This window comes from Cibotium barometz, chromosome 46 (assembly GCF_041138505.1).
Source record: "Cibotium barometz isolate CiBa-2024 chromosome 46, ASM4113850v1, whole genome shotgun sequence".
Classification (NCBI taxonomy): Eukaryota; Viridiplantae; Streptophyta; class Polypodiopsida; order Cyatheales; family Cibotiaceae; genus Cibotium; species Cibotium barometz.
The window spans coordinates 7,417,216-7,441,252 of NC_141091.1; the positions used below are offsets into that span (position 1 = coordinate 7,417,216).

Genomic DNA, 24,037 nt, shown 5'->3' on the forward strand with positions numbered 1-24,037 from the left:
ATGCAGCGAGAGAGGCATATCCACATACTCAGCCTGGACAGAGACAGCATTCTAGATGTATGCCCCAGAACAGCTGGTATGATGAGGAGTGCAGAGAGACCAAAGCCCGACTGCAGCGGGAGGTTGCTTTGGGAGTCACTACTCACCGACAGTCACGTATTGCCTTCCGACGCCTTGTGCGAAGGAAGAAGCGGGCCTTCCTTGCTCAGCTAGAGCAGGAATTATACCAGCTGTTCTTGAGCTAGGATTCGAGGGAGGCTTGGCGTCTGTTTCATGAGTCCTCCCCTGCTTTGGCCATCACTTCTACAGAGGTCTGGGGTAGTTATGCAGCATCTCTATATACAGTTCCTGGACAGACACCTTTTCCTGACCCGCCAGCACCATGCCCACAGACATGTACTTTTGTTTACCGCAGAGATGGTAAGGAAGGCCATTGATAGGATGAAGACTGGGAGAGCATATGATCACGATGGATTGGTTGCTGAGCACTTTATTCATGCGAGAGACATGTTGGCAGAGCTTCTAGCAGTGATGTTCAATCGTGCTATGTGCGAAGGCTTACCCGAGACTTGGAGTAGGTCCACCATCGTGCCTATCTTCAAGTCAGGGGACCCTATGCAGCCAGGGAATTATCGCACTATTATGATTGGTCACACACTAGCACGATTGTATGCATCCATTCTTGAGCAGCAGTTGAGTAGATGGGCAGAGAGAGTTGGCATTCGAGCAGAGGGACAGGCAGGGTTCAGGAGAGGTTTCTCTACTCTTGACCACATCTTGACTTTGCGGGCCATTATTGAGGAGGGCAGGTCGCATGGGTGAACTGAGGGTATGCAGCGTCATCTGGATGCTTTACATGAGTTTGCACATGATAGTGGATTGTCTGTCAACCTTGGCAAAACCAAGGTTATGGTGTTTAACACCACGCCACAGTGGGTTAGGCGATCAGCTTCCACATTTACATATGGGCAGGAGATTGTGGAGTATACAGATGCATATACATATCTTGGGGTAGTATTCAGTGGGCCAGTGTTTTCGATGAGGAGAGCAGCAGAGACTAGATTGACTAGAGCACATGCAGCCCTGGGTGGTTTGGAGAGGATGTGTTCGCAGGTTCAGTTTCAGGAACCTCGAACGAAACTCTGGCTTTTTGACACTCTAGTGACATCAGCTATGCTTTATGGAGTGCAGATATGGGGACCTTCAGTGGGCCATCACAGCGCAGGCGGGTGGAGAGGTATGGAGAGGCCTTTGGTATCTATGATTGCTAGGCTTATTAGAGCCAAGGCTGTGGTACCTCATGAGATTATTCGAGCAGAGCTGGCGGCTGCCCCTCTGGTGATTGAGGCTCTTACGAGATCAGTCTCCTACATACATGGCTTGTGGGATCTCCCCCGAGACAGATATGCACGCCTCGCCCTGGAGTCCTCCCGACAGTTAGCTTTACAGGGAGACACGGCTTGTTGGTATGGACAGATGACATCTTGGTTCCAGGCACATGGTTTTAGCATGGACAGATTGCCTCCCTTCCAGTATTCTCACTACCAGAATGCAAAGGCAATCATGAATCTTATGCAATGGGAGTTGAAACTCCAAGAATAAGGAAGAAACAAAGGTGTTTCCTTGGCGCAACGGTGCTAAAAATGTTATGAGCTACCACACCTCCTAGAGGGAACTCAATGCATTCACCTAAGGGAAGAGCAATAGAACACAACTGTCTTTATTTTTCATTTTCTGGTTTTTTTTTAAATCCAGACATTGTATCAGATCCACCATGATGTAACTTTTGGTCTCATAGGTCATTATGGCCTTTTGAAGACGTTAATATAACATTTCATTTCATTTCTCTCTCTCTCTCTCTCCAGGAAGAGATATATGCCCAATTGAAGGGAGAAATGCAAGCCCAAATACGGGTTGAGATCGAATTAGCCCAAGCCTTGATGCACACAGAAATGAAAAAAGAGATGCAAAAATGGAAGGATGACATGCTCTGGGAGATTGGCACAACAGTTGCATTGTATGAAGGCACCTTGAAGACATGTATGGCTGACCGTGAAAAAGACATGACAGAAATGAAAAACACTTTGGAATCATGTAAGGCAAAAGTGGTTGCGGGTGAGAAGGAAATGCATTCATGGGCTGAAATTGCAGTGCCACAAAGAAACAAATTGAGGAAGTCAGCCCATGGATTGAAGTAGTAATAAAGCAAAAGGATACACCAGTCAATAAAGTAGAGGTGATGAATGCTACATTGGAAGAGGAAGCCAAGAGATGGACACGTGCCTTTCATGTACGCGTAGTTGGTTGGCAAGACAAGGGAAATCCCCAAGAGGATGCAAAAGCTCTTGCAACAAAAATTAGAGCCACTGATGTACCCATTACTGGAGCATGGCGAGTAGGCATAGATGAAACCAGGGTGAAGATATTGATCATCAGGTTTGGTGACTTGGAGAAGAAGAAGGCCTTCCTCTCCAAAAGGATGGCCCTTAAGGGGAAAAAGATTTATTTGGATGAGGACCTTACATTGGCACAGATACCACCCCGGAAGGAACACATGCCGCGTGTGCTTGAGGCAAGGAAAGAGGGAAAATGGGCGGTATACAGAGATGGCCGAGTCATCATTACGGAGAGGAGGCCCGCCTGATGGTGCACAGCCTATGAGACCTTGCGATTCACAGTGTGGAATTGCAATGGAGCCCTTAGAACAGATGCATGATACTTTGAGGATACTTTCAAATACAGTGATATTGCTATGTATACGGAGACCCATCAGTGCACAAACCAGAGGGTTCCTGACGGGCGGGGTTATAGTTGGGAATCAGTGTTCCGCTCCTATCCACGCACAGTGGGAGGTACCAGAGGATGTGGAGGAGTGGCAATACTTTTCAGGGAGGAGCTTCATGACAAAATACATGTGGTACATAGAGATGCAGATGCAAGGTACATGTGGGTCCGAGTATGCAGAGAGGGACTTGCGAGCTATATGTGGCAGTATGCTACTTTCCCCAGTCCACTCCAGGTTTGCACCATCAGGAGAGTCGCCCTATACGCCACTAAATGATGATATCATGAGGTTTGCTAGCATGGGAGACATTACTATTGGGAGACTTTAATGCACATACAGGCATAGAGTAGACAGAGCTGTATGATACTCAGGAGGCTATGTACCAGGAGATCACCGCAGAGGATGTAGGGTTGAAGAGATCAGCACAGGATGAGGGGGAGATTACGGATTGTGGCAGGCATTTTCTCACACTTGGGAGTGCACATGGGTTGGTCATATACAATGGCCTATCGAGATGGCACGGTTTAGATTCTCTCACACATTGGAACTCCTAAAGGGGGTGCGAGCACAGTGGACTACTTGATGGGATCTCCTTTATTGATACCTGATGTGCGGGGTTTCATGATTTCAAGTCGGCCCATTGGCATAGCAGCCGATCATGCATACCTGAGTTTCACAGTAGTAGGTAGACCCCCGAGAGATGGGCCAGCCACTCATCTACCTAGGTACCCGAGATATCAATTTACACGTGAGACAACTGGGTTTTACCGAGATGTAGTATTTGATGACTTGTTTGCTTTAGACCCACATAGCCCTCTGGATGAGATTACGAGAGGATTGGCAGGTGTACTACATGCATCCGCTTCATATGCGTTTCCCTTCACTATGATCCCTTCCACCCCCTGGCAGCACTGCCCCACATAATAATTGGTATGATGATGAGTGTCGTGAGACATGGGCAAAGCTACAGCGTGAGATTGCCATTGGGACTCACATGCATAGACAGGCCAGGATGATCTTTCAGCGTCTTGTGTGGAGGAAGAAATGAGCCTACTTGGCTAAGTTAGAGGAGGAGATCTACCAACTCTTCTTGGGGAAGGACAGCAAGAGGGCATGGACGATGTTACAGGAGAGACAGCCTGGCACTCCGATTATTGCACCTAAGGCATGGCATGCTTATGCTAGAGAGCTATATGATGTGCAAGGATAGCCCCCCACTGGCACGCCCCCCCCCCTCCCCCTCCCTCCCTCCCTCCACTGGGAGCTAGACCGGCTAGCAACACCTTTCTTACTATGCGGATGATGCTAGATGTGATAGACAGGTTATAGAGTGGAAAGGCACAGGATCATGATGGGCTAGTTGGAGAGCACTTCTCATATGCGCACGATACTTTGGCTCTGCTGATCGTACATGTGTTTAATCGTGCCATTTGTGAGGGTTTCCCGGCAAGTTGGACATAGCATATCATTGTACCACTCTTTAAGAGTGGGGATCCCGTGGTACCAGGCAACTATAGGACGATCATGATTGGTCATTACTTGGCCAAACTATATGGCTCTATATTGGAGTCAGAGCTGAGCCAATGGGCAGAGAGGCATGGTCATCGAGCACAGGGACAGGCCGGCTTCAGGAGAGGATTTACTACCTTGGATCACATATTGACACTTTGGGCACTTATTGAAGAGGGCAGGCACAGAAGAGAAGGATATACTGTTGCTTTGTGGACTTCCGCAAAGCCTTCAATACCATACCACGTGCCAGGCTTATGGACAGATTGCATGACATTGAGGTACCTGAGGATATGCAGTGGGGGATATATGCTTTGTATGAGTCTGTGACAGGCAGAGTCCGAGCTCCAGGCGGACTATCCGCGATATGGAGACCAGCACGATAGGGGTGAAGCAGGGATGCCCGCTATCACCCACCCTCTTTGGACTGTACATTGATGTGGTCTCCGATTATGTAGACAGATTGGGAGGCCCAAGGGCATGCCTGGCAGGGGTGTTGATACCCATCTTGTTATATGCTGATGATATTATTCTAATCTTAGACTCTCTTGAGGGATTACAGAGACATCTGGATATATTACATGCATTCTGTGCGGATAGAGATTTGACCGTGAACCTTGGGAAAACCAAGGTTATGGTGTTTAACACCACACATGCATGGGTGACGAGATCAGAGCCTCAGTGCACTTTCCGACGGGAGCTGGTTGAGTACGTCAGGTCATATGTCTACTTGGGAGTTACTTTCAGAGGACCGCGTTTCTCCCTGAAAGAGGCAGCAGCAACTAGATTAGCTTGATGGCATGCAGCCTTGGGGGCACTTGAGAGGCAGTGTGCACACATACAGTTTCAGGAGCCGCGCACCAAATTGTGGCTATTTGATACACTTGTCACACCGACCCTCTTGTGCAGAGCTCCAATTTGGGGGCCTAGCATACATCATAGATCTCAGAGAGGGACGGATGAGGGATGGAGGGAAATGGAGAGACCACTGATTATGATGATTGCCCACATGATTCGGAGCAAATCATCGATACCACATGAGATTGTTCAGGCTCAGTTGGGTGTCACACCAGTAGTGACCGAGGCCCTATTCCAGGTAGTTACCTTTTTACAGCAGCTATGGGAGCTCACTCAGCAGAGGTACTCCCAATCGGCATTGACCTCATCCATACAGTTGGCAGAGGATGGAGATACTCATTGCTGGTATGCTCAGATGAGATCATGGTTTGACCTACATGGTTTGCGGATAGAGGCACTACCACCCTTTCAGTACAACCTGGATTGTCCATTTTTGGATCTCACCCGCTCAGAGCAGAACCGCGTGATTAGGATGGATATCATCAGAGTGGACATAGAGAGGACATGGAGTAGTCCCCTTGAGCCCTTAGGCATGAAAATGGCTCATTACAAGAGCCATTTTCTACACCTCTCACCAGATGATTTTATCACCCGCTCGGCGTACATGGATGTACACCTATCACATGTGATACGTTGTGCCATTGGACAGATCCGGAACTCATCACCACACTAGCTGCGGATTGAGACAGGGCATCAGATCTCAGATGACCGCATTTGTCAACTATGCTACCGAGAGGCAAAGATAGAGGAGCACTACATTTGCCGATGTGCAGTATATTATGAGATCCGAGGGAGATATCACTACCTCTTCCTAGAGGGTTTTGGGCCGTTACACAGGGTCATGGAGTTTGAGGATCAGAGATGCTTGGGATTGTTCCTACTTGCGGTCAGGAGACACAGAGAGACCCTCTTGGTAGATAGGAGACCGAGCCATGATGTACCTAGACAGAGGATCCTGACAGATTTCTTTGGCACCAGCACCAGCACCAGCACCAGCAGCCCAGCCCACACACCACTTGATACCTCCTCCATCGGGCCATCAGGGCACAAGCCACGCTTCTAGGGAGTCACCACTGATAGAGCAATCGTCTTATGTTGTGCTCGTTGGCTACGCCCACCAAGATCCCGACCACGACATCCTCACCATCGCCAGATCAGATCCATTATTGCTCGGCATCGGAGGCGCCTACCTCGCTTCTACGACCTCTCCATTCTAGACAGCCCCATGGCGGAGATATTTGATCTGAGGAGAGGGCAACACTTCAACTGATCACCATACACGGATCGATATACATTTTCTAGTATTTTCTACTCAGTATCATCTAGGAGTCTTACTTACAGTTCTTATAACTGTAAGACAATCAGTTTATTGTACTTTCAGTTTCATTTGGTTATTCTCTTTGATGAGACACCAACTTCAGATGTACTCTCAGTTCTGGTCTCATAGGCCGTTATGGCCTCTTAGAGATGTTGATATATCATTTCATTTCTCGATAGAAGATATTCATGATGTGTGTCTCTCTCTACACACACACACACACACACACACACATCATGAATATCTTCTATCCACGTTAGTTTAGGTGCACCTGTGCAAACCCTAACCTTAACCTACAAGAGCTTCTCATCAGATTTTGGGTTCTATAGCTCAGCTTATGTTGTGCAGATTGTGGAGAGATACCGTTTATGTTACTTCGGATGTTATTTATTGGCTCACTTAATTTGGTCCACACATATTTTTGAAGGGCAGGGATTTGGACACCGCTATAATGATATGCAGAGGTTTGGTCCAATGTTGCATGCTATTGGATATTCCTCATGCACAGTATATACCACCCCTACAGAGGACCGATACTACTTCGGAGGTCATTGCCAGTATCATAGCTTGGTACATTTGGAGGGCCAGATGCACAGAGGCTATTGAGGGCATTCAAATATACGACACTTAGTGCATATATACAATATGGGGAGATTATTGACACTCTTATGGCCACATGGGCTCATATACAGGGACCATCTAGATCTGCGCAAGCAAAGTGAATGAGGGAGTAGGATCAAGGGATCTTTTTCTCATTGACCCCCACAGGACTTTCTTGGCAACTTTGTGCCCGGTATTGGTTGAGATCACCCATGCATTCCGGGATGACGATTTTTTGTTCCCGCTTCTAGTTGTGATTTTGTATGGTCTATTCATAGTGAAAACAAGTCTTGTTTTTTTTTTTCTCAGGAAAGAGAGTTCTATTAAGTATGAAAAAGGCATAGAACAATCACGGCTAAGCTGGAATAGAATAGAATCACCCGAATATGTAAGGTGATCTCAACCACTGAGGACATCATGGTGCCATGAAAGATCCGTGGGACTAGAGGAAAAGAAAATGCCATGGTCCCACTCCCGCATAAATACAACGCGCTTTGTCTGCGTGGAACGAGAGGACTCCTGAATATGAGCCCAAATAGCCATGAGAGTATGGATGATATCACTCCATATAGTGCTAATGCGCTGAGACTCAAAAATCTAGACACCCTCAATAGCCTCTGTGCATCTAGCTCTCCAGATCTGCCATGCTGTAATACTGGCAACAATCTCCCAACTGGTGTCAATCCTCTGTCTGGGGGCCGTTATAATGTGAGTGAGGGACATCTTGCAACAAACCATGTTGGACAATACCTCTACGAATGAAAATAGCAGTATATGTATCATTGCCCTCGTAGAAAAGCTGCAGACCAAACTGGGAAAGCCAAGCAACTGCCCCCCAAGAAACATACATGGCGCGGCCACTCAATTTGCCCATAAGTTGGCCTATAGAACCCCAAATATGCTATACAGTGTTGCATCCCCATGAACAATGTTGTATAGTCTCAGAATTTGCCACACATCTCAGGCAGGTAGGTGCTACACTGAAAACTGATCTCCATTGATTGGTGGGGAGACCACAAAAAACCACCAAAAAAAATCATATCAATAGAAAGCGGTTCGTAGTGTAGATCCATCTTATCCTAATGCTTGGCCACTACTGATTCAATTCAGCATTGCATTTGGGGATGCAAAGACTCAGAGTTGATTTGTTGCTCAATGGCCTACATGGAGCTATATAGGCTGATTGGCCTAGCCTGGTCCACATGTTCAATGAGGCGAGGGATTGTGACCTTGCCGTCATGGCTTATAGAGATGTAATACATTTGTCACAGGCACCATAAACATATGCATCCTAAAACCACATAAGATAATCTTGCACATGACACAACACTAGGGGTTGAACTTGGCGCCCCCTCTTGTACAAGATGCGGGTGCCCGGGAGTTCCACTCTTGTGCCAACACCAGATTTATCCAAATCTGTGAAAGAGAAAGTAATACAAGCTCTCGGCCACCAACCAGAGCAAAGCAGTGACCAAGTGCTCAATAAAGAAAATGAACCCTTGGTCACTAACTAGGGCATAGCAATCATTAATTGCTCTTCACCCTTGGTCACCGACCAGGGCCAAAGCAGTCACCAAGTGCCTTCTAGTGAAACCAAGCCCTTGGTCTCTGTCACAAAGATGGAAGGGGACTCCCGGAATGACAATAATAGACCAACACTTCAAATACCAATCAGAGCATGAAAAACACAGCGGAAGAACCATAAATAATACAATAACACCGCACTGAGCCGGAACGGCCGCCCCCCCTAGGAACTTCTTTATTCACACAGGAGCTTTTACAAGATACCAAGATGCAGGTGCATACAACATCGGATTTTCCACAAAGCATCAGCACAAATCTCTTGCCCGGATATCTATCCCGAGCCAAGACAAAACACAGCATCAAAGGCCGTCCGATAAACTTCTCAAAACAGTCCCAAAAATCAGCCATAAACAGTCCATGACTTAGCCCCAGAAGAGCTCTCAAATCAGCCCTGAACATAGTCCATAAACAGCCAAAAATAACCCTTGATTTTTTTTCACACGTGTGAAGCTGGTGTCAGAATACGCAGTGGAGATGTGACCAAATCTGGGAACACAAGAGCAAACACAATGCAGAAAAACAGCACAAGAGAGGGAGAGAGATAGAGGCGTGTAACTCTGCTCTATATACACAAAGAAGATCCCGAATACAAGACAATGTGGCAAGGGGGCTGTGGGGCCATTTTATATGGCACAGCAGTCGGCGGCCTGCAACAGAGGCAGCGGACAGGCTCTAAAACACCACGACTAGCCACATATACCAGTCGGCCAACTGTCTAGAGTCGGCTAGCACAGAACAGAAGTCGGGTACTTGCAGGTACAGTCGGCTAGAAGATAGAGCCTCCTGTCAGCTTAGGACTGCCATCCAAGCCACAGAAAAATGGGAGAAAATGGGGGAAAAATACGGAGAGTGGGGAAAAATGAGAAAACACCTAATACAGGCGGGCACACCCACAACAGAGGCCCTGGTGTACATGTATAGACAGGAGATGATTTCTAACACCCCCTCTCAGCTCCTGGCTGTGAAACCAACCACAGGGAGCTGGGGTGCCGCCTGAGCAAATCCTAAGATAGCGACTTCGTGAAGAGGTCCACCGTACTGTCCTCCGTCGAACAGAACTCTAGCAAGATGTCATCAGCAACGAACTGTTCACGAACAAAGTGCCTCTGGATGATCGTGGGTTCCCCCACCCATCCTGCCGTGCAACCTCTGCAATCTTACCACCTCACAAGCAGCATCACAAGCAGCCCGGTACTCTGCCTCTGTCAACAACAAGGCAAAAGATGACTGCCTCTTACTGCTCCATAAAATTTCTCCTGGGCCTGAAGTAGATCTCCTCGTGTCTGGATCTCCAATCTGAGTCACTCTAACCGTGGAGTCGGACTCCATCCATCAATCTCCCTCCTGTGTAAAAGAGTCCATGATCCTTCGCATGCCGCAAAAACCACAAGATACGCAATCTTGCCTCCCAAAGAGCCATCTGCAACCATGAGCTCAACTGCCTCATCAGGAAGCTCCCGTCCAATCTGGTATCCATCAACCAAATCAATGAACCATTCTGCTTCTGAGTCAAACAGGCATCACACTGCTCACAAGGATCAACACGTGTTACGGTGGAAAGCCAAATCCTGGAAACCTACTGAAGACCACGCAAGGCCTTCTGAAACCTGTCAACCACCCCCTCTGAATCCGGAACCACAAAGCCTGGAGAATCCACCTCCTTCTGCAAGTAATCAACTGCCACCTGCCTGGCTTTCCGAGAGGTCCCCGTGGAAAGAACATCCTCATCTACATGAGTTTCTTTGTCCCGAATACTACGAGACATCAAAGCATAAGTTACTTGTTCAGTCTCCTCTGACTGACGAACACAAGAACCACCAACATCAGTACTGGAAAGTTCCCTGCTACCATCAACTGGCAAGCTATTCACTATCTGGTCCCGGAAAGCCTGCACCTGCAGCGTATCCACAATTAAGTGCCCATTACTAGACTGCCACTCATCACAAACTTGAGGACCTGGGAGAGAGAGTGCCGAAAGCTTGTAAACTCCATTCTCCGCTCTGCCTTCCCAAACTACCTAGCCTGTTGCCTTGTCCCCGGAGAGCAACAAAATGCTCATCAAACTCCACCTGTACGCCAGTCTTGCAAACCTGATGCACTGACAACAGATGAAAACCAAGTGACGGAACATACAACACTTGGGAGGAAAACTTCTCTCTGCCATCAGGAACTATCTCCAACCTGCCCTCACTGTGAACTGGGATAGTGGATGTATCCCCTGCAAGAATGTGACCAGAATACCTGCGGAGATCCTGTTAATCTGAATGGGAAGGAGTCATGTTAATATGCTTCCACATTGTCGACGACTTTGCAGGGCTCATAACCCACATCTATACTTCCAAATCCTCTTCATGGGCGATACCCTGTTGTAAAGAGAAGCCAAATGCTGAACCTCTGGCCAACGTCATATGCTTTACATGATTGATTACCTGCGGTGTGCAGTTGAGGAAGATAAATGAACGGACCCTGGCGTTGACACGATCCCACAAGTGTGCCTGTGCCTCCCGGTTCTTTCGGGTTGACGGTTACTCCCCTTCCTCTACTTCCGGGTGTGGAACCCCAACAACGATGAAATCAGCAAGGTCGTAAGACCCCAGAACAGATTCCATCATAACCTTCCGTATGCCGTAGTTGTTTCCGTCCAACTGACGGTCCATAGGGAACGTGGGGAGTGTAGGGATCTTCACATGCCTCTCGGCCATCTCTAACAAATCTGCCATTGCGGGGATGTAATCTGAAAAAGGGTGGGTGGGTGGGTGGGTGGGAACAAAGAAGAACTTACACCTACAAGTGGCTGTCCAGCAAATCAGCCCGCCGTTCTCTTGCTTCTCCTATTCCCAAACAGTCCGCCAATTAGCAACACGCAACAGTCCCCCTCTTGCTCACACAAATCCCAAGAACTATCAAGAGCCTATGGCTCTGATACCATGTCAGAATACGCAACGGAGATGATGACCAAATCTGGGAACACGAGAGCAAACGCAATGCAGAAAAACAGCACAAGAGAGGGAGAGAGATAGAGGCGTGTAACTCTGCTCTATATTCACAAAGAAGATCCTGAATACAAGACAATGTGGCAAGGGGGCTGTGGGGCCATCTTATATGGCCCCCATACAGCAGTCGGCTTGCAACACAGGGAGCCGATAGGCTCTGAATCTCCACGACCAGCCACATATACCAGTCAGCTAGCTGTCCTGAGTCGGCCAGCACTGAACTGAAGTCGGGTACTTGCAGGTACAGTCGGCCAGAACTGGGATGCGCATGGTGATAAAACAGCCCAAACCTGCTTTAATAGACTCGACTAGCTCTATTTTTGAAGTGCTTTTCCCCTTTTTGGCTAAAAGTGCCTGAACCAGCCCAAAATATCCTCTTTATGCTTTCCTTGGCTTGTATTCCAAGTTTTAGCCCAAAAATAACTGAACTTGTCGGTCAGCTTAAAAGCTCTGTTTTCTGCTGTCCAATAGCCTTGAGCTCTCTCAAAAAGAAGTTGACTAGCTCCTTTTGGCTGCCCCTAACTTGTTCAGCACACCTCCTCCCAGAAAAGCAACTCGTGGTGTGTAAAAATAACTCCTCAGCCACTTTTAGCAACTCGTGGGCTTTTGTTCTAGTGCATGGGTGCCCAACACTCATAACTAGTCCTGGTTCATTAATAAAGTCTAGCCTGATGTGAACTTCCTTATAATTTATATGTTTGTCCGCCATAACTTTAATGAGTATGAATGAACCTGCAACTATAAACTTTAGTAGACAAAGGAAATAATAACTAAATAAGGTTGAGTGTGCACACTTACCACCTGCAAAACACATAAAATCACCGCCTTGGTCCCAAATAGGTGTGCAGAGACGCGTCCACGAGGTGTCCAGGTGTCCTCGATGCCTGTGGACATTCACAGGGAAATGGCCAGGAGTCACATATGGAAGTGTATTTCAAAGGCAAATGCTTGTGCGCAATGATTTGGATTAAATTTCCCAACTTGCCATCTCGTACACCAGAACAGTCGCAACCATGGACACCACCCATGCTGGATCCAAATACTGTACTCACTAGAGCAACTGCCCTTGCATGAGTTCAGTTAACTCACTGGGGTCACCAACCCTTCCATGAGTTCACATACTCATTGAATAGAGTCACCAACTCTTTCATGAGTTCAAACTTCACACTCACTAAGGTCACCAACCCTTGCATGAGTGCATAAATTCAGTGGCTGATTGTGCACAGGTTGGTTTTGGGACAAGTCTGTCAATGATTTGAAGGTCCTTGTTGCTATACGTATGAGCAGGAGGCACGATTTTTGCCTATGGTAAAAGGAAGGCTACAAAGGTCTTGGTCAAGTACCTGGGGCTATGAGCAGGAGGCAATGTTTGTGGCTACAGCACGAAGGTCTTTGTCCAGTACCTACCCGCAAAATTTTGTAGAGAAATTCCTTTTTTGAAATAAAAAACCAGAAGAGGGTGGACATCCTTTGTGCTATCGTTGGGCCATTCTTTGATGATGTTATAAAAAAATGGAAGGCAAAATTATTTACAGAGGATTGACACCAGTTGGGAGATTGTTGCCAATATTACAGCATGGCAGATCTGGAGAGCTAGATGCACGGAGGCTATTGAGGGTGTCCATATTTTTGGGTCTCAGTGCATTAGTACTATATGGAGTGATATCATCCATACTCTTATGGCTACTTTGGCTTGTATTTAGGGGTCCTCTCGTTCTGCACAGGCAAAGCGCATAATATTTATGTAGGAGTGGGACCATGGCATTTTCTTTTCCTCTAGTCCCACAGGTCTTTCATGGCATCATGATGCTCCTCAGTGGTTGAAATCACCTTACATATTGGGGTGATTCTATTCTTTTCCGGCTTATAGCTGTGATTGTTGTATGTCTTTTTCATACTTAATAGAAGTCTCCTTTTGAAAAAAAGGAAAAAGGAAAAAAAGAAATTATTTATTGATAAGAGTGGTTATTTCTAAAAAATGAACCTTTCTTGTTACATATCTATGTTTCATAACATCAAATGCTAGTAAAAGCACATGTGTAGTGGGTCCTTTCTGATCAAGAAGGATGGAAGTTTTCCACAGGTGATTTTGCTGAAAGCTATGATAAAAATTCAGTTATTGAAGTTTTACCTCAGCCAAGTGCAGAGCATGAAAGGTAGATCAATGAGATCTTATAATAAAATTATCTAGATTTTACATCCATTTGATTCCCTTTACAGCATTCAGTTGGTTCAACTACACCTTGTCATACATATGATCTTGTTACGTGGCCAAAAATGTAAGACATATAGGTTGGAATATGCATAGCAATCTTAAGTATCCTTTTACATATGTGAACTCTCCATATATTCATTCATCAAACTCTCTAGAAATAATAAAAGCCCTTTATCCTATAAATTGACGCATTTCAACACCTCTGCTGGATTTGTATATTCTTAGCCACTGAATTCTCTCACGACACTATCAGCTAATTATAAGATCTGATGAACCGGATAAAAGATGCAAGTATTGATTTTTTTTATTTTTTATTTTTTTTTGTTGTTGGAAAATTATAAGGTGATATACATCTAATAGCTATGAAACGGAATTGTGCTGTAGGGTATTGCTTTGTTATGCAAATGGACTTTGTATTTTATGGGCACTCCATGATGGTGAGGTGCTTGCTGTGCGTACTCACACACAATCTCAGCTAGAGACTTTTGTTGGGACAGGAAAACAGTATGAGAACATGAAAGAACACTTGTCAGAGGACAATGTGAAGGAGAAAGGACAGGAAATTAAAAATCTGACGTGTGTATGTTGGTCTTGTCCAAAGGGAACCATTTTTGCAACTGGTTACAGTGATGGAGATATTTGGCTGTGGACTCTTCCACAAACACTCGGATCAAAGGCTTCAGCAGACGATGCAGAGCACAATAGTGTGAAATATTCATCCATTCCTTTGTGTAAACTGAAAGTGGGATTTGCCGTTTGTGTAGCCATACTGAGATGGTGGGAGAGTGATGAAGGTAAACAAGAGAAGAATGGATACCTTTATGCTCTTGGTGGCAAAAACGTGTCTGCTCGCAATGTGCTCAAGGTACCGGTTTGAACTGATTTGTAAGGGAAAGTTCATAGTAAATCACAAAAAAAAAAGAATATTTGACACATTTTTTTTTTTGATGTCAAGCCTCTAAGCTCTCAAACCCCTTCTTGAAAGCTGCATGCAAAGCCTTCCAAGCTGTCATCTCTAGCATGCAACCCTAAACGAGCTCCTCATGCAGGCTTTGGAGATGGAGCTCCAGAATAGCAAAAGCAATTAGCTTGGCATGAGTAAGAATAACAACCCAACCATTAAATACCAACTAACCTTGGGGGCGTCCTGGTTGTGAACTGGTGATCACATACTCTAATCTGTCGCCCATTAATTGGTCCCCTGTGTATACGCATCAATAGGCCCTTTCTAGCCGGTTTGGCTTTGGCCTGTTAACCAAGCCTTATTTGGCTACTTGCCTCGGAGTGGTGTTATCATCGGTGCTTGCAAACGTTGATGCACACTCCCATGCTGCCATAGTATTGCCTTGGACTACTTGTCCTTGAGCTTTTCGCTCTATATTCATTGATTCTTGCCCATAGCATTAATTTATTGGCCTTGATCCACTTGATCCTTGCCAAATTAACCATCAGTTAGTTAGGGTCATTACATTCTCACCCCCTTAATAAGATTCATCTTCTTCAATAAATGAACTCAGCAGAAGGCTGTAAGGTACAGCTCTAGTGTCCTCCTGTCAACCACAGAACGTTCAACGACATGTCACAAATTATATCTTTTTGTCACATTGTCACCTTGATCTTATTTCCTATGTGCCAGCTCCATATCTCCAGAGTCTATGATGAGCCTTAACAGCTTCTTTCCTTTCAACACTTACGACAAACGATGTACACACAGTACAAATCACATGCGCATATCACACTAGTAGTCTACACCCACCTTGATGACTTTTTTCCAACCCATTGACTTGGATAATCACAAAAAAATCAACATGACTCATGAGTCTACCCATATATCTGCTCGCTTTGTAGGAGTGCAGGAGGCTTTTACCAAATGCATTACATTGCTACTTGCAATCTTAGGAATACTCTTCCAATCCACAATACTGCTGCTCAAAGCGTAGACAATCTTGTTCACAAGGTTCTACTTGTTTAAGAACAAAATATATCTTTGTATGTTACTAACATATGCCACTTGGCATCAATAAGTTTTCATGATTGTGTTGCATCTAGCAACTTGTGTACTCCTCCACTTCAGGAATCAACTGTATGTTCCATTTATACCCAGTTCTTAACCGTCACACATATACTTATGCATTTGATCATCAAGGTATCTTGGCACTTCAAATTTCCATCTTTAAACATGTCTAAGTCACCCCTTCTGAATAATAGGAATGAAGTGTATGTTTGTTCCATGTCGAAGATACATTCTAGTGCAAGTATCCTCCTTTGGGATATAACCATGCTGCTGATTGCAACTTATGCTGGCATGCTTTAGGCAACGCACTTTTCCAATAAAGGAATGAAATAAGATCTAGCTTGGGCTAGCAATACAACCACTACCAAGCGTGTGACCTTTCTAGGTCTTTTACCTTTCACAAACATCAGAGGCCTACTTGACCTTTCCATAGCCTTCTTGACTTACAATTGTACACTGTTAGGCCTCATTCATTTCAATGGCCCCAACACAAGGACCATCGAGACACAACTCTAAAACTCAGCTCACTTGAGCTCCAGGAACATGTCCTCTGGATTTCTTTTTTTTTCAGTACTGTAGGTAAGAAATAAAAGCAAAGTTCATTTCTCAATTATCACCATAGTGTGCAAAGTGTAGAAATGAACTCTTGATAGAGGTATGTCAAGTACGGGATCCACTTTGGATCCAATCGCACATACAAATTGGCCACGAGTTGCAGCAGCGTTATTGCTTGTCCCTTCAATTTAATGTTCCCTCCCATCACTATCTTTACTTCGTGAATGCTTACACTATATTTTCTTCGTGAACACGTATAGTATAAGCAAGGAAATGTTGCAGCTGCTGAGTTATACAACAAACATGCAGTTCATTGTTTTCATCTCTCTTGCAAGATGCCATTCAGCTAAGTACTCACCAAAATCTTCAACCCCAACGAGTTAACCATCTCTTTGGTGTCTCACCATGTCAGGGATATTTAGTAGAATAAATGTCATATGTGCGTGTGCTGCACTGTGTCTTGATTTTCATGCAGCCAAGTGGTGTTTCATGGTGCTTTGGTTGTATTCTTTGGGTTTGTCGGGTGTAGACGTCTAGTGGAGAGGGCTAAAGTAGCTATGTATCTCTCTAGTCTGTGTGAGACTCCTGAGGGTATACCGCCCAATAGTGGTACCCCATGAAGCTATAGTGTTTCCGTGAAGGTTTTCATTTAGGGTACCTAGACAATTAAGTCATCTATAGGTATGCTTAACTTGGGCATGCCTGGTGGAACTGTCGTGAGAAGAGTTGATTATCAAGCCAATCTATGTTGGGATGTTCGGGAGACCTTTCAGCACTGTTTATTCAAGGTAACCGCATACCTGTCAGACATTCCTGTGATAGTCCCACCACAAGTCCTTGTCAAACCTTTCACTAATACACTAGAAGGAAGAACATCAATTTCATTGCTCCGTGTAAACCTCGTCTACCCCTACTCTCATGGCTTCTAGTAACTAGGTAATCCCAACCTTTGGAACAATCTAGGGCTGGTCCAACAAGAAGGACCTGACCCCCTATCACCTGTTTGGGGTCGTGTGAATGTCAACTCTCCAACTTCAAGGGCTCTGCCATGTAGGATGCCACCGATGACCATGTGAGTCTCTATGTAAGAGATGATATCTCTCCCTCCTGTTGGGTATTTCGGAGCTCATATGTGTGTCCATCTTCTATATGTACCCGTGTTTGTGTACCCACTTGTGTTCGTGTGTGAACCGCCCCCAAAAGGGCTATGTATTTGTCCGTGTCCACCCTGTGTGTGTGTGTGTGCGTGACCTTGTTCATATGTATGTGTGTGAACACTGCCTAGGTGTGAACACACCCTTATATCTGGATAAGATAAGTGCATGCCACTTGGTATAGGTTCATTATTATCTTCTAATCAAGCTTATTATTGAGTCGTGCAAAACTGTCTCTTTCACTCTCTACAGCATGTTTCTCTCTCTCTCTCTCTCTCTCTCTCTTTACCTTCCAGTTCCAGTTTCATTTTCTAGGTGCCAGTAGTATCATCTTTATTTTTCTTTCCATTTTCTGGTTTTTTATCCAGACATTGTATTAGATCCACCATGATGTAACTTTTTGGTCTCATAGGTCATTATGGCCTTTTGAAGACGTTAATATAACATTTCATTACATTTCATTTCTCTCTCTCTCTCTCTACTCAAGGATGGAGTTTCATCCTCCAGAGCATCACCTGTAGGAAACCCTAAATCTACATTTGGTATCAGAGCCCGTCAAGGCCTACGTCCACTTGTGCCCGCCATCTCTGCACGCCCTCTTCTCCTCGGCACCTCTGCCACCTGACCTTCTTCGCCATCGAACTGCCGCTAGTCAACAATGCTCACAAACCATCGCTAGTCATCGAACTGCCTCAACCTTATTAAGTTTTTTTAAAAATTCTCATGGTCGACTGCTACTTGGCCCCTTTGGTCACCTCTAACTTTAGTTGCCGCCACTCCACGGCTTTGGGAGTGCTCCCAGGATATTTGATGGAGTCTCTATCATATATCTGAGATTTCACTATCCCATCCCCACCCATAGGATATTTATCTTTCACCATATCCCCCCCCCCAATTCGAGACTCAAAAAAGAGACTTCTATTATGTATAAAAAAATATACAAGAGAGATTTCAAACCAAACAAGGTGGAAATATCAACCAATCTAGTACCTTCTGCTGCCAACAAGGTCCCATATGAGTGGGAGTGAAAAAGATGTGAAAATTCCACTCTCATTTCTCTCCATAGCCCTTGAACATTCTTGGATTCTGGCCCAAGTGGTCATGAGGGTGTGGATGATATAAGAGCAGGGGAGTCCAATACAATTGGTCGACATCTGATAGCCGCCCTGATATGGAAAGCATGTAAGGCTATCAGATGTAGACCAATGGGACATCCCGTTTTATATGATCATGGCTCTCATGCCCAAAAAATGCCTCCCATACTCAGTAACATGTCCTACATCCTAGGATGTCCACTGCAGTCCCGTCTTTTTTTGATCCATCTCGAAGAGCATAGTAGAGTCTGCATGAAATTTATACATATAAACCTGCATCCCAGCTGCCCATGCATTAAAGGCACCGAACAACAGGATATCCCCTTGTACAATAGCATACTGCAGTGTACAACATCCTAAAGCGAGGTCTGGCTGGCTAAACGCATCCACATGAAACGGGTCTCCTCATCCCGTCTGATCAATGTGAGTATCCTGCGCATGTGAGGCTGAAACACGCTTGCCACTCCTCCTGACCCCTGCACCCCCTAGTGGTGGGTGACTGTCCTCTATACATTGACTGCCATACATATCCTGATACCTCAGGTAGACCCCTTTTAGGGTTCTGATGAGTCTGTGTGTAAAAAATGATACCTCTCCCTGTCTAAGTCCGGCGGTCAAAGCCACCTGGGTCGGACCATTATGTCCATTGCAATTTGATGTGGCTATGTGAAGCATATCCTTGGTCTCATAGATTTTGCCCTATCATGTGGCCATAGTCATTTGACGTCCATGTGCTATTTGAGTGGATGCATGCTCTATTACGATGCTTTGACCATCATGATAGACAACCCATTTCCCTACTTTGCATGCCTCATGAACTTGTATCATGCCAACCTTCCTTTGCTCCAAGAGAGAGAGAGAGAGAGAGAGAGAGAGAGAGAGAGAGAGAGAGTTATATTAACGTCTACGGAAGACCCCAATGGCCTATGAGACCAAAAGTAATACAATGGTACCATGGATATACTGAGCCATGGAAAACTGAAAGAAAAAGTAAAATGAAAACATCTGACAGTACATGTGATCAACAGATGATCCTGTGTAGAGTGAGATATGCTATGATCAACTAATGTCGATACCCGCCTCAGCCAGGCCTTTGTGATGGGAGCGTGACATGTCGGCGGAGAACCTCACGAATCCGTCTCTGTGTGGTAGAGGGTCGTGATGCCTTGGGTCGGGGACATCTGGCTCACAGAATGGATCAAGGTCTCTCACTAAGAACTCCTGGAGCGTGGGTACGGGTGGTGGGCTCTGATGTCATAGTAGAGGAATTGTTGTGGGCAGTAGATTCCGATGTGGTTGTATATACCACAAAGAAATCTGTGATGGCTCTCTGTGAGGTGTTCTGTTGGAGCCGGGGCTGTCTCTCAGCATGCTGCCTCAACACTACATCCTTGTTCGTCTGAGCTCCATCAAGTACATGCCCAAGCACCTCTGATCCTCAAACTGTATCACCCGTGTGAGTGGTCCGAATCCCTATCGAAAGAGGCAATGGAATCTCCCCCGTATCTCATAGTAAGCCGGACAACTGAGCATATAATGGGCCTCATCCTCTACTGCTCCTGTGATGCATAATGCGCATGTCTTCTCCTCATGTGGGATATCCTCAGCTCTGCTAGTCTCTACTATGAGGCGGTGGGAGGATACCCTGAGCTGGCCGATCATGATACGCATGGCATGTGACATGTGTATCCGTATGTATCCCGGGATCTCAAAGAATCCATCCTCGGAGAGTCTCAGGAAGTGATCTCTGTAGAACTCACACTTCTTACCTATCTCTGACGGAGACACTGTCTGGTGTATGTGTAGAAAGAAAGAAAGAAAGATATATTAACGTCTCCTAAAGGCCGAAATGGCCCATGAGACCAAAACAAGGTAAAACTGATGATGATGTTGTCTCTTCATAACAAATCTGAAAGAAAGAATGAAATAGTAACATCCTAAGAGAGCTAAGAGCTGAAAGCTGAACTGTTGAATCGTTGCAGTAAACTCCTCCGCTGGCGGGCAATGATGGCTCGAATCTGCCGATGGGGTGAGGGAGTCGTGGATGCGATCCTCGTGGTCGTGGGCGTCTCGTTCTACAGATGGCAATGGCTCTGTCCAGGGTGACTCCTTTGGAGGGTGGTCTGCCAGGTAGGCCTATAGAGAGAGAGAGAGAGAGAGAAAGAAAGATATATTAGGCCGAAATGGCCCATGAGACCGAAACAAGGTACAACTGATGATGATGATGTCTCATCATAACAAATCTGAAAGAAAGAATGAAAATAGTAACATCCTAAGAGAGCTAAGAGCTGAAAGCTGAACCGATGAATCGTCGTGGTAAACTCCTCTGGTGGCGGGCAATGATGGCTCGAATCTGCCGATGGTGAGGGAGTCGTGGACGCGATCCTCGTGGTCGTGGGCGTTTGGCTCTACAGATGGCAATGGCTCTGTCCGGTGACTCCTCTGGAGGGTGGTCTGCCAGGTAGGCCTGTAGATGGGGGAGTAGAGGCTGGTGGGGTTACAGTGCTGGCTCTGAAAAAATCTGAGGGCTCTCTGTCTAGGCGGCTCTGGTCCCACTGCCCTCCTGTCCCTCAATAGGCTCTCTCTGTGGCATCTAAGCTCAAGTGTGAAGAGTTCTAAGCACCTTTGGTCCTCAAAGTCCATGATCCGACGCAAAGGTCCAAAGCCTTCACGGAATAGGCAGTGGTACCTCCCTCGGATCTCATAGTAGACAGTACAACGACATATATAGTGTTCCTCAGACTCCACCTCCTGATGGCAAAGCTGGCATATGCGGTCCTCTAGTGATATACCCTCATATCGACCTGTCTCTATCCTCAGCCGGTGTGAAGAGGTGCGAATCTGTCCAATAGCACTCTGAATACCATGTGAGAGGTGTGTAGAAAATGATTATGGTAGTGTGCCATTTTCGTGGGCCCAACGGCTGCGGGGGCCTGACCCATGTCCTCTCTGTATCTAGTCTCACAATGTCCATCATGATCACCCGATTCAGCTTTGAACGCTGAGATCTAAGAACGGGCAGTCCAGGCTGTAAGCAAAAGGCAGGAGTGCATCAATACTCATGCCATGCAAGGCCAGCCATGTGTGCATCTGGGCATACCAACACTGGGTGTCTCCCTTATCTGCAAGCTGTTTGGAGGAAGTGAGTGCTAGGCGAGGGTATTTCTGCTGAGGGAGCTCCCATATTCTATGGAGAAAAGTAACTCCACGGAACAAAGCCTCAGTAACCACTGGGCAGCCCCCATCCCTGCCCTGATGATCTCAGGTACAGATGACTTGCTCCGAATCATGCATGCAATCATCATCACTAATGGCCTCTCCATATGCTACCATCATCACTAATGGCCTCTCCATATGCTACCATCCATCGTAATATTCTCTCTCTGGTCCGTCCTGTCCTGCCAATGGCTCCCTCCTCTTATGGAAAAGACTAGGCCCCCATATCTCCGCTCCACAGAGAAGTGTCGATGTAATCAGAGTGTCAAATAGCCATAGTTTTGTGCGTGGCTCCTGAAACTGTATGTCTGCGCACTCTCTCTCAAGTGCCCCCAAAGTTGCAAATCCTCGTGCTAGTCTAGCCTCTGCTGCCTCCCTCATAGAAAACTGCGGCCCTCTGAAGGTCACCCCCAGGTACACATAGGATCTGACATACTCAACGGGCTCTCCTCTGAACGTAAACTGCGTCTATGTTCTAGTCACCCATGCTTGTGTGGTATTAAATGTCATAACCTTGGTTTTACCAAGGATCACTGTGAGATCTTTGTCCATACAAAAAGACTGTAATGCATCCAAGTGTCTCTGTAGTCCCTCAGGAGTGTTTGAGATGAGCACAATGTCATCTGCATATAGTAGGATGGGTATCAACACCCAGCTAGGCTCGCCCCTGGGCCACCCAATCCATCCACATAGTTTGAGACCTCATCAATGTATAGCCCAAAGAGCATGGTGAAAGCGGGCAGCCCTGCTTCACCCCAATAGTACTATTCACTGCATCCGACAAGCCCCCTAGGGCACGCACTTTGCCTATCACTGACTCATACAAAGTGTATACTCCCCACTGCATCTCCTCAGGGACACCAATATCGTGTAGTCTCCTCATAAGCATGGCACGTGGTACCGTATCAAATGCTTTGCGGAAGTCCACAGAACAACAATATATCCTTCATCCTCGTGCTCGTATATGATCCAGTGTGGTGTATCCCCTCCTAAAACTATACTGTCCAGTTGCTCTCTGTCCCCGCCTCTCTGCCCACCGGCTCATCTCATGCTTCAAGATGGATCTGTATATCTTAGCCAGATAATGGCCAATCATGATCGTACGATAGTTACTGGGCATCATGGGATCCCCGCTCTTAAGCAATGACACAATACTGTTATCTGTCCAACTAGCTGGGAAACCTTCACACGTAGCTCTATTAAACATGTGTACAAGGATCGGTACCAGAGTATCCCGTGCATATGAGAAATGTTCAGCTGCTAGACCTTCACGATCTTGTGCCCTCCCTATGTGTAGTCTATCAATCTTATCTAGCACCATCCGCAAAGTGAAGAAAACGCAATGATCCGGTCGAGGTGATGGTGGGCACGGAATGGGAGGCTGTCCAGGTACATCATATAGGGACATCGCATACTCGTGCCAAGTTTCAGGTGCCGTGAGCGGGGTAGGTGGTTGCCTCTCCTGGAACATTTTCCAAGCCCTCTTACTGTCCTGACTCAAGAATAATTGGTACAACTCTGCCTGAGCTGCGCGAGGTAATCTCGCTTCTTCTTTCGCACAAAGCGTTGGAAGAGCATCCTGGCGTCTGTGTGTACGTGCCCCAAGGGTGACATCTCTCTGTAGCTGAGCTCGGGTCTCTCGCATTCGTCATCATACCAGCTATTCTGCAGAATAGTATTGCTCAAGGGCTTAGAGGCAACTATAGTATATGGGAAAGCATATGCTATCGAGGTATGTAGTACCTCTGTAAAGCCTCTCGTAAGCTCCTCTAAAGGGCTATCTGGGTCAAGAGTGAAAAGGCCATCGTAGACTACACTGCAATAAAGTCCAGCAGTCTCTTGTGTAAAATGGTATCTAGGGTGGCGAGAGAGAGGTAATGGCGATAACCGTCTTTGGTTCCTGCATACCACTGCGAAGCATAAGTATGCATGATCTGCCGCCATCCCAATCGGCCTATCAGAAATATAGAAACTCTGGATATCTGGCATCAAAGTAGGGGATCCCATCAAGTAGTCCACTGTACTAGCGTCCTTCTTGTTATTCCAACATGTCAAAGCACCCGAACCGGGCCATGAGCACTCCCCAAAGAGATGTGTCCCATACTCTGTGATCTCACCCATATCCTGTGATGTCCTCTGTGT

At 46.2% G+C, this 24,037-nt stretch overlaps 1 protein-coding gene across 5 annotated transcripts in view; it reads left to right on the plus strand.

Moving 5' to 3' along the window:
* LOC147611834 (uncharacterized) overlaps positions 1 to 24,037 on the plus strand; it is a 164,028-nt gene that overhangs the window by 71,132 nt on the left and 68,859 nt on the right. For 4 of the 5 annotated variants that reach the window (XM_086783681.1, XM_086783682.1, XM_086783683.1 and 1 more), the window contains 2 exons: positions 13,731 to 13,803; positions 14,247 to 14,727. In XM_086783681.1, coding sequence (XP_086639807.1) covers positions 13,731 to 13,803; positions 14,247 to 14,727 — 554 coding nt within the window. Of the gene's footprint in view, positions 1 to 13,730; positions 13,804 to 14,044; positions 14,150 to 14,246; positions 14,728 to 24,037 lie in introns of those variants that run through there. The other variant, XM_086783685.1, reaches the window with a different exon arrangement.